General features: G+C 36.6%; 1 protein-coding gene across 2 annotated transcripts; it reads right to left on the reverse strand.

Annotated features, from left to right (window-relative positions):
- Window positions 1–329: 329 nt before the first annotated feature.
- si:ch211-207i20.2 (uncharacterized protein LOC568537 homolog) lies at window positions 330–10,991 on the reverse strand. Of its 2 annotated transcripts, none has more exons than XM_051674500.1 (5): window positions 10,684–10,991; window positions 9,450–9,615; window positions 9,261–9,319; window positions 9,010–9,109; window positions 330–1,976 (listed from the first exon to the last, which is right to left on the reverse strand). In XM_051674500.1, the coding sequence occupies exons 1-5, from the start codon at window positions 10,873–10,875 to the stop codon at window positions 958–960; spliced, it is 1,536 nt and encodes a 511-aa protein (XP_051530460.1). In that variant the 5' UTR covers window positions 10,876–10,991; the 3' UTR covers window positions 330–957. The 2 variants fall into 2 exon arrangements, with proteins under 2 accessions (XP_051530460.1, XP_051530458.1); XM_051674498.1 differs by having other exon boundaries at window positions 9,450–9,618.
- Window positions 10,992–11,594: the final 603 nt, after the last annotated feature.

Raw genomic sequence — 11,594 nt, forward strand, 5'->3', positions numbered from 1 at the left:
GTGTGTGTGTTATATATATATATATAAATAATCAGTTAATAGCAGTAATAGTTTTTAGTACATACCACATTTTTACATGGCCTTACCACGATGCATGTTTAATTATCCCAGTTATTTCAGAAATACAGAATTTTAAATTCAACTTTGTGCAAAAATGTCTTTTATCATACCGATCAACAAGTGAAAAAATAAATAATGGCTGAGATCACTTTCATTTCATTCCTCAATGGAAAGTTGAGTCAAACACATTGTGTGGAATAAAATACCCAGGGCAGTGTGCTCTGTTGTATAATGTATTACATTAAGAAAAAGCATATTGAGATACCAGCAGAAGTTAAGCAATGTTTTATTGAAAAAAGATTTACTGTATTTTGCAACATTTTCATGAAATGAAAGAGAAATATTTTGACAAAAAATAGGGCAAAAACAATAATAATATATTCAACCATATGGAAACCTTCATGTAAGCCAAATGTTGCTTGAAGTCTTCAGTTTAAAGGATGTTTTAAACCTCATATTCATTATAAAATATGTATGAAGTGTTTTATTTTCCATTAGACATCATTGTAATTTTAGACATCAAAACCAGTTCTGTTTCTTTTCTTGGTTGTAATTTTCAAACAAGTATCAAACATTAATACAACTGGCATACAAACTTTATTAATTATAATCTGAAAAATAAATTTGTCTTAGTTGTCATTTCATTAGCAAAGAAAGGTACAGAATATATCTTCATTCAAAATAAATTGCAACTATTAACCCATGATATAAACTGTAATAAGAATTAGAAAATGAGGCTTGTGACAACTATGAAATGTAATTTTATTGTGTAAAATATCAGCTTGCTCCACAGTCCACAACCTTGTAATGAAATCTCTAATTGCACAGCTCAAAACTATTGTTACACTTGATTGCAACTATCATCATAAATGTGGCCTACATGCCTCATGTTCACGTTTATGCATAAACGCATTTGTGCACCTTCAGATTGCGTGGATCTGCATATCTCTTTCCGCATTTATCACAGATGTACTGCTTCCCCCCGCCATGCACGTGTCGTTTGTGAGTGCGAAGGTGACTACCTTGACTAAAACACTTGCCACAATACTCACAATTGTACGGCTTTTCACCAGTATGGATCCTCTGGTGCAGCTTTAGACTGTTGGTATTGTTAAACCACTTATCGCAGAAATTGCAACCAAAGGGTTTTTCTCCAGAATGAGTACGGCCATGTGAAATCAGACTACTCTGTTGACTAAAGCTCTTCCCACACTCCTTGCAGCTAAAAGGTTTCTCTCCGGTGTGGATCCGTTTGTGGATCTTCAAATTTACAGCCTGGCGGAAAGTCTTGCCACACAAGTCACAACTAAATGGCCGCTGGTCTGTGTGAATGCGTTCATGGTTTTTCAGGTTGACGGCATGCCGAAACGCCTTCCCACATGACACGCAAGAGTACGGTTTCTGACCCGTGTGGATCAGTTGATGTGTTTTTAAAGTTATAGCCCGTGTGAAACTTTTCTGACAGATTGAACATCTAAACTCCTTTTCGCCGGTGTGCGTGAGTTGGTGCCTGGCAAGATTTTGAGCTATGTTGAATCGTTTTCCACAGACGTTGCAGCTGAACGGTTTTTCGCCGGTGTGGATTATTTCATGGGTTTTGAGATGTGCCATTTTCCCAAAGCACTTACCGCAGACCTTACAAACAAAGGGCTTCTCCCCTGAGTGCACTCGTTGGTGGTCAGACAAACTCTGTTTGTGAGCAAAAGCCTTGCCACAAAGAACGCAGCCAAAGGGCTTCTCTCCAGTGTGAATGCGCTGGTGTGATCTGAGGTTACTTAGAGAAGAGAAACTCTTGCCACACTCTGAACAAATAAAGGACCTCTTTCCATGGAGAGCAGTGACATTTTGAGGATCTTCACTGCCCTCTTCTTGTAAAATAGAAGTTACTCCATCTTCTGAAACAGCATTTAGGTGACCTGAAAGGAAAGCAATTAATAAGCAGTTTTTTAAATATTCATTTTTCAGTGTTGGGAGTACTACTATGTAACACATTATGTAATTTTATTACTTTTTCCAAGTAACTGATAAGTAAGGTGTTTGTGACGAGGAGGGGGGGTGTGGCCAGGCCGTGATGGAGTGCGGTTGGCGCTGAATCAGCTGATCAGCGGGAGAGCGAGATAAGGGGTAGCCGGAGACGCCGGTTCGAGAGAGAGAGAGAGAGAGACGCACGTGGCCACGTTGCATGTGTGTCTGTGTTTGTTTGTTTGTTTTAAGTTCATTTATATCATTCAAGTTTATGTTGACTGTTCAGCCGGTTCCTGCCTCCTCCTTGCCCATATCTGTTACATTGTTACTTATCAATTTACTGATAAATTTACACCATAATTTCAGTTACTTTTTCAAATAAGTAACAAATTATACTTTTCTATTTGTTTAATTTACTAGCTGACAAATGCAATTGAAAACTTCTTATATATAGGGATATATTTAAGATGTGTAAGCATTATGAGAGTTGTTGTAGTGTGTGTAGGCATTATAGGCATTGCAGTTCTAGAGATTGTGTCATGTTTATCAGTGACATACACAGTGTAACAAGGTTTTTTTTTTTTTTTTTTTTTTTTTTTTTTGCAGTCCACCCAAAGATTAATGTTTTAAAAACGTAAAATACAAAAATCAAACTTAAATCGTTTTTTTTTTTTTTAAACAGTTCCCTCAAATCCCTCCCTTTATGACCAATCAATTTTTATGACTTTTCCATGATTAGTAAAACAAAAATTTCCCAATCAGTTTTACCAGGGGTGAACTGCTGCTGATCATTCTGCAGCACACACCAGACAATCTCTTCCTGTTTTTCGACTTTCAGTATGAGGGGCAGCGCCGCTGCTCAAGTGCGCTAAGAGACGCAAACAAGGGAAGCGAGCCAGCGTGCTTGTCAAGCTCAGAGTATTTCGAAACCCACTGCCAAGCATCCATCTAGCGAATCTCCACTCCCTTTCTAACAAAAGAGATGAACTTCTTCTCCTCAACCATACTAACAAGGACTTTTCAAACTCTGCTGCCTTGTGCTTCACAGAAACCTTGCTGAGTGAAGCCATTCTGGTAAGCGCGTTACATCTGCCAGGCTTCCAGCTTTTCAGAGTGGATCGTATCTGGAGTTATCAGAGAAAACGAGAGGTGGTGGAACATGCTTTTACATCAACAAATGTTGGTGTACAGATGTAACAATATTGAAGATGTGCTGTCCTAATTTAGAAGCACTTTTTATCAACTGTAAGCCTTTCTACCCACTGTGGGAGTTTTCCTAATATATTCTGATGCGTGTTTACATCCCTCTACAAGCGTGTGTGAGCATATTGCTGCAACAGCCAGCTGATCAGATCACAGACATGGAGCAACAACACCTGGACTCACTTATTATTATTCTCAGGGATTTTAAAGCCCCGTGCACAACACTAGCGACATTGTCAATTGATGATGCTAGTCTCTGTGCTATGAAGTTGCTCGTGGGCATTCCCATTTCTGTCGCTTTAATGTTACTGGTGGACTGCACAACTGGCCATATCTTTCGAAAACCTGATCACAGATGAGATGTACTGCCGGTAAAACAGATATAATTCTAATTTGACAGGGAATTATTTCTCTTGCCTCTAAAAGTTAACATTATGCAGGGGAGAGCCTCAATGCATCATATCATTAACAAGACAAAAGATCTATCAATATATGAATCAAACTCACTCAGAATGTAGACAGTTTCTGACATGGTTTTCCACTCATCGTTGTTTTATTATATCCATGCATGTGGTTACAGACAAATGATACTGAACAATAAAATCCCTCATTATATACAGTTGAAGTCAGAAGTATACATACACTTAGGTTGAAGTCATTAAAACTAATTTTTTAACCACTCCACAGATTTCATATTTGCAAACTATAGTTTTGGCAAGTCGTTTAGGACATCTACTTTGTGCATGACATGAGTAATTTTTTCAACAATTGTTTACAGACAGAGTGTTTCACTTTTAATTGACTATATCACAATTCCAGTGGGTCAGTTAACTGTGCCTTTAAGCAGCATGGAAAATTCCAAAAAATTATGTCAAGCTTTTAGGCAATTAGCCAATTAGCTTCTGATAGGCTAACTGGCGTCAACTGGAGGTGTATCTGTGGAGGTATTTTAAGGCCTACCTTCAAACTCAGTGTCTTTTTGCTTGACATCATGGGAAAATCAAAAGAAATCAGCCAAGATCTCAGAAAAAAAATTGTGGACCTCCACAAATCTGGTTCATCCTTGGGAGTAATTTCCAAATGCCTGAAGGTACCACATTCATCTGTACAAACAATAGTACGCAAGTATAAACACCATGGGACCACGCAGCCATCATACCACTCAGGAAGGAGATGCATTCTGTCTCCTAGAGATGAACATAGTTTTGTGTGAAAAGTGCAAATCAATCCCAGAACAACAGCAAAGGACCTTGTGAAGATGCTGGAGGAAACAGGTAGACAAGTATCTATATCCACAGTAAAACAAGTCCTATATTGACATAACCTGAAAGGCTGCTCAGCAAGGAAGAAGCCACTGCTCCAAAACCACCATAAAAAACTAGACTACAGTTTGCAAGTGTACATGGGGACAAAGATCTTACTTTTTGGAGAAATGTCCTCTGGTCTGATTAAACAAAAATGTAACTGCTTGGCCATAATGACCATTGTTATGTTTGGAGGAAAAAGGGTGAGGTTTACAAGCCGAAGGACTCCATCCCAACCGTGAAGCATGGGGGTGGCAGCATCATGTTGTGGAGGTGCTTTGCTGCAGGAGAGACTGGTGCACTTCACAAAATAGATGGCATCATGAGGAAGGAAAATTATGTGGATATACTGAAGCAACATCTCAAGACATCAGCCAGGAAGTTAAAGTTCAGTCACAAATGGACAATGACGCCAAGCATAACTCCAAAGTTGTGTCAAAATGGCTTAAGGACAACAAAGTCAAGGTATTGGAGTGGCCATTACAAAGCCCTGACCTCAATCTGGCAGAACTGAAAAAGTGTGTGCGAACAAAGAGGCCTACAAACCTGACTCAAGTTACACCAGTTTTGTCTGGAGGAATTGATCAAAATGCAACCAAATACTAACAGTGTATGTAAACTTCTGACCCACTGGGAATGTGATGAAAGAAATAAAAGCTGAAATAAATAATTCTCTCTACTATTATTCTGACATTTCACATTCTTAATATAAAGTAGTGAACCTAACTGACCTAAGACAGGGAATGTTTCCTATGATTAAATGTCAGGAATTGTGAAAAAACAAGTTTAACCCTTGTGCGTCAATAAAAAAAAAAGTAACTCAGAGGTCCTTCAAGGACAAAAATGTCCATGTCAAAATACTGCCATAATATTATATATTAATATTATTTTCCACTTTCAATTAGTTAATTTTTTTTAACCAACATCAGTCCTGATCATAACTACCATCAGGATTTTAACCCTTTAAATGCCAGTTTGTTTATATAATGCCACTGTTGTTTTTTGTTTTACACACACACATTTCTCAATACACACTCTGACATTCATACCAACACACCCGCTAAATTTTAGCTGCATCATTTATTCAATTGGCCTGCAGTGCTCTATAATACAGCAAACAGGAAAAAAGCATGTATTTGCTCCTTAGGCTAAACATGAGAAAAAATTCCATCTTGTGGAAAATATATAAAAAAATTAAAATATTGAAGCCAGGCCTCTGGAATGAAAGCATAACATCATAGAATTCATGATTTTATGCGTTAAAGGCACTGGGATCAAATACTGCAGTTTTAATTGGTTTCAATGGAGACATTTTTGTCCTGAAGGCCCCGAGCGTAACAATTTTGTAAACACACTGTATTATAGATGTATTTCAGGAACTGAGGTTGAAATATCAAAATTCCCCCAAAAACACACACCTTTGGCTAAATTTATGCCGTTGGCATTAACACAACAAAAAACACAAAAAATAAAAATGAAAGAGAGCAAAATGTCCCGAAGGTCGCACAAGGGTTAAATGTATTTGGCTAAGGTGTGTGTAAACATCTGACTTCAACTGTAACATTATAACTTCTCTGTTTTGCCTGCACTCAACACCAGAATGTCACAGGAGACAGATCCCAAATGTCACTCATTTGCATTAGGGATGTGCAAGAATGGTCGACTAGTCCTTCAACAACTGACTAGTCGATTAGTGATGTCGACTAGCAATTTTTAAACAATAAAAAATTATTAAAAGGTTTTTAATAATTAAGACTGTGTTAATGTTGTTAATTTTTTACATCACAAATACCATTACAATTAGTATAAATAAGTATAGTATAAACATTATTTTCATAAATCTGACAGTAGCCACATCACTTTATTTGCTGCAGGCACTAAAATTTTAGCGCAAGTCACGTCACGGAAAACAAGCGCTGCGTGCACAAGTTTCACAAAAGTGGGAACTAATGCAGTATTTGCACATAAAAAAAAGTCAAGATAATGTCAATAATGCTCAGAATGTTAAGGATGTAAGCTCAGAGTCAGGGGCAGAATCTTCATCTGGTGTTTATTTTTTGGTGATAAATACTACTCAAACACGCTTAGCCAACATACAGAGCTGGAAATATATGACAAAGATCACTGAATGGACCTGGACCAGAACCCTCTCCAATGGTGGAAGATGAATGAGAGTCGATATTTAATCTCTCATGCTTAGCTGTCCCTTCCACGTCTGTCCCAACCGAGAGTGTTTTCTGCGGCAAGTGTCAACACGCTTCCCTCAAGTCTCCTTCCTAAACATGTAGCTTTTGTTTCTGAATAGAATATGTAGACGCATGAATGATTAAGCCGTTTTTGTCTGTGAAATGTCAAGACTATTTTTATTACTGATTGCGTTTTTTTGGGGATGGAACCCTTTTTTCTTCTTGATTCTCTCATGAATAAAAAAAAATTGTTTCTCAGCGGATAGCAAGTTGGCATTTGAAACACATTTCAATTAAACGTTTCTCTTATTTCTCGTATTGTGCTCAGCGTATACACCCAACGCTATCATAGATATTCATGTAATGTATACTGGACCACTGCTACACCACATTAAAGGACGCATATCACTCTGGCCCTCGAGCAGCTTTGGGTCTCTCTGATCACTGTCTGGTTCATCTTCTCCCAAACTACAAGCAGAAACTTAAATAAGCTAAGCCTGTAGTAAGGATTGTAAAGAGATGGACCAACAAAGCAGAGCTTGAACTACAAGCCTGCTTTGACTGCACAGATTGGAGTGTTTTTGAAGCTGCAGCCATCGATCTGGATGAGTTCACATATACTGTAACATCATACATCAGTGTCTGTGAGGATATGTGCATCCATACAAGGACTTACAGTATTTAAGTATTTAATAATTTATGATTTACAGCAAAACTCAGGCAGTTTCTTCAGGCCAAAGAGGATGCTTACAGAAGTGGGGATAAAATCTTATAATCAGGCCAAAAACACACTGACCAAGTAGATTAGAGTGGCTAAAATAAGCTACTCTGAAAAGCTGGAAAACAAGTTTTCAGCTAACGATCCTGCATCAGTGACCCCGTTTCCACCTGGTATCAAGATGCGTATTTGGTGATCGGATCACATATGGTCAGTGCTAAATACAAGTCTAAACAGGGTGTAAAACATTTTGTGATAGGACCACAAAAACCACATGCGTGTGTGGTCAAAAACGCATGTAACCGCATCACATTTGATGTGTAGAAGCTAATCAATCCTGTATGCGTCCGGGCAGCAGCGAAGCACCACCCCTTACCTGTCAATCAACCGGTGCGCTAATACAACAGTTTAAACTTTGCTGGTCATGAACGGTTTAAAAGGAAATAACCGTCCAATCTGAAAAATTCAAAAAACAGATATATACACAAGCGTGAGAACTTCACAGATCTTCTTCAGTGTCTGATATCAACATGCAGGGACACTTATGAAAAGCAAGAACATCTGCAGCTCAGGTTAATACAACTAATCCACTAAAATAACAGACAATTCTGCTCGAAATGCTGCTTTTGTGCTTAATTAAATTTCAGCTGCATTAGGGAGAACTAGCGCAACTTTTTTTTTTTTTTTTCACGCTTTCTTTGTCTTTTCTGACAAACACCACAAAAAAAACTTGTGTGCACCTTTACGAAAATGTTTGCTAAAAAGGTAACATTTGGGTGTGTGAAAACGATGTATATATTAAAAAAAATAATAATAAAAAAAAAAAACTTTATGGCATATTGAAAAATCAGGATATGTAAGTTTTATGGTATAGCCTATGTATGCAAACTATACCTCAAGAGAAAAAGCAACGCAAAAGTAACTTAATGTATTACTTTTAAAGTTACTTTTTATAATGAAATACTGTAACAAGTTACAGTACTGTGCAAAAGTTTTAGGCACTTGTGAAAAATGTTGCATAGTGAGAATATCTTCAAAAATAATGACATAAACAGTTTTCATTTATCACTTAATGTCATACAAAGTCCAGTAAATATAAAAGAGCTAAATCAATATTTGGTGTGACCACCTTTGCCTTTAAAACAGCCCCAATTCTCCTGGGTACACCTGGACACAGTTTTTCTTGGTTGTTGGCAGATAGGATGTTCCAAGCTTCTTGGAGAATTCGCCACAGTTCTTCTGTCTTTTTCGGCTGTCTCAATTGCTTCTGTCTCTTTATGTAATCTCAGACTGACACGATGTTCAGTGGGGGGCTTTGTGGGGGCCATGACATCTGTTGCAGGGCTCCCTGTTCTTCTATTCTAATCTTTTCTATTTGCAAAAGTAATGTTTGGGAGTCTAACATTTATATTCCTATTGACACACTAAAGCTGAAGATATAAATAACCATCTTAAGACAAATGCTTTTGTGAAACATCTTATGTGCCTAAAATTTTGCACAGTACTGTACTTTTAAAAGTAACATTCCATAAAACTGATCATGTTGGCAACAAATAACAATTAAACAACATACCAGTCGTGATGGAATTCATGTCAGTCTTTCCAAATTCATTTTTGATCGTCACAGCCAATATCATTGGGGATTCTGGACGGTCCTCTGCTGCCTCATTAGACTGCAGACATAAAAAGTAGATTTATTCCACAGTTATTAATCATACATTAACTGAGATTCCTTTATCATCAGTGAATCAAGATGACTTATAATGACGGTTTCTGTTTTTTTTTAAACTATAACATTAGGTCACAGACAGTGTACGTGTGTACCTCATTTCTTGTTCTGGTCTCCATGCTTCTGGCACTTCCATCATAAGAATGTTCCTCTTCTAAAATGAAAATAGGTTTATAAAAAGCAATTCTATCTTCTATTAAACATTTATACCTTTGGACAAAAGTGGAAAGAGCAAGTATGATTATATCGCCAGAATTAAAAAAAAACTTTTTGAAAGCACCCACCCAGTCCTCCAACAGATAGGATGTTCAGGATACTGCCTGGCCGCTTCACCCTCTTGCCTGAAAATGTTTTGCACTCTAAGTTCAACAGAAATTTAGCTTCATCAAAGAGTTTGATTATTTTCCCAAGAGCTTCGTTGCCCAAAACTTCCATGACTGATGCAAACTGCTTCTGAAAGAAGAAGTTACAAATTACTTATGACAGACAGATATATTGGCCAAGCTCTTTAATCGCACAATATCTGGCCATTTGAGGTTATGGCATTGGCCGATTACTGTGCCAACTTGGCTTGTTAACAGAAGTGGTCATTCTACCTAGTTACAGTAATTCTGAAATCAACAAACAGTCATTTCAATGGACAGCATACATTATCTGTTTGCAGTTACCTTTTATTAAACTGAGTTTTAATAAATGTATTTACATTTTATAACAAATATTGAGTTCATTTAAATAAAGCACTTCATTATATTTGCCATCATTAAATTATATTATCTATTATCTGCATTATATCTACCACCCTGCTCTCTAGATATTAATAGACCACTTCAAATTACATTAAGAAAACAAATTATACCCCTTAAAAAGTACTGTTGCCATACGATGGTGCAGTGGAATCAGAAGGATTGCTATCAGGGCATGTTGTCACAAAACGTGAATGTGTTCTATGAACTAAATCTTTTTCCTTGAGCATTAATGGTGAACATGTGTAATAAGCTTCTTTTTTGTTGTTGTTTGACTATAAGGTATGTGAATATACAGAAACTGAGTGAGAAATAGTGACAAAAAAAAAATAAAAAATTTTACTACTAGACCTGGTCTCCCCTATACTATGGTTCAAAATGTTTACCATATATTAATGATTATTTGTGTTTACATGGTACTCCAAGATATATATATATATATATATATATATATATATATATATATATATATATATATGTGATGCCATGGTTATTTTTAAAGTGACTAAAACCACAGGCCTATATGCACTCAACATAAAGCAACAACTTATTAACGAAACACGGATATCAAGTTTTAATACTACACTGATGAAGAATAAACAGCTGTTCAAACAGTATGTCAAAGCAGATGCGCTCATATGAGCTCAGACCTGCGCACTGATCTTTAGAATATATGCACACATGCGCTTATGCTTTGAACGCATTAAAAAGCGCGTCGCATGTTTGAGGTTCCAGGTCGCAGATTTCTATATATCATATCAGTTAAAAAGCTCACCATCCTCTGCTGTTTTTCTGCCGCCAATCTTGACTTTAACTCCTTGTTTTCACATTGTTCCATAGAAATATCACGAGTTATAAAAGACAGTGTATCTTCTTCCATAATTTTGCTCATTTCAACGATCGCAGCGTGAATTAACGCTTCTATGACGGTAGCCACATGTGACTGTAACGCCACACTACTCGACATTCTGCTTGAAAATACAGCTCACACACCTCTGCTTACTTAAAAACTAAATGCTAATCATGATTCTGCGAACATGAGTTGGGATACTTTAAGACACCGTAGGCAGCAGTAAGCGGAAGTACCCAGCATTAGATTCCGTGTAATAAAATACATAATAAAGGCTCTTTGTTATTTTTCTTTGTTTGGCTGAGCTAAAAGCTTTTGTGGAAAACATTTAAATGTGAATTTAATGTTATACATACCATTTAAATTTAAGACAATCCGTTATTTATCGTAAACGTTTTATACAGCAAGAGCACAGTAGAAATCACAAAAGGGTGACAGTGGGGACAAGATTTATCGTTTTCACAGCTTCTCTATTAGAAGAAGAAAGCAAACCCTTTTTTTATTATTATTTTACATCCACAATAAAGGTAAAAACAAGGTTTTACTATGTATAAAATATTAAACCAAAGCAAAAGAAGATTAATAATAATTAATAAAAAAGAAATCACGAAATTTGTCCATATGAATAAAATATTTACACTGTAAAACAAAAAATAACAAACTTTACAAGGTGATCATAGACCTACCTTTCAATGATAATATCAGCACACAGTTTACAAAGAGAGACATAAGAACTGAAATCATCCCAAAAGGATTGTACTTGTTTGCACTTGTTAAATAAATTATACTATAATATTGGATTTCTTTCTCCATTTTACAGAATACAAGTAGCAATT

Source organism: Myxocyprinus asiaticus, chromosome 36 (assembly GCF_019703515.2).
Source record: "Myxocyprinus asiaticus isolate MX2 ecotype Aquarium Trade chromosome 36, UBuf_Myxa_2, whole genome shotgun sequence".
NCBI lineage: Eukaryota > Metazoa > Chordata > Actinopteri > Cypriniformes > Catostomidae > Myxocyprinus > Myxocyprinus asiaticus.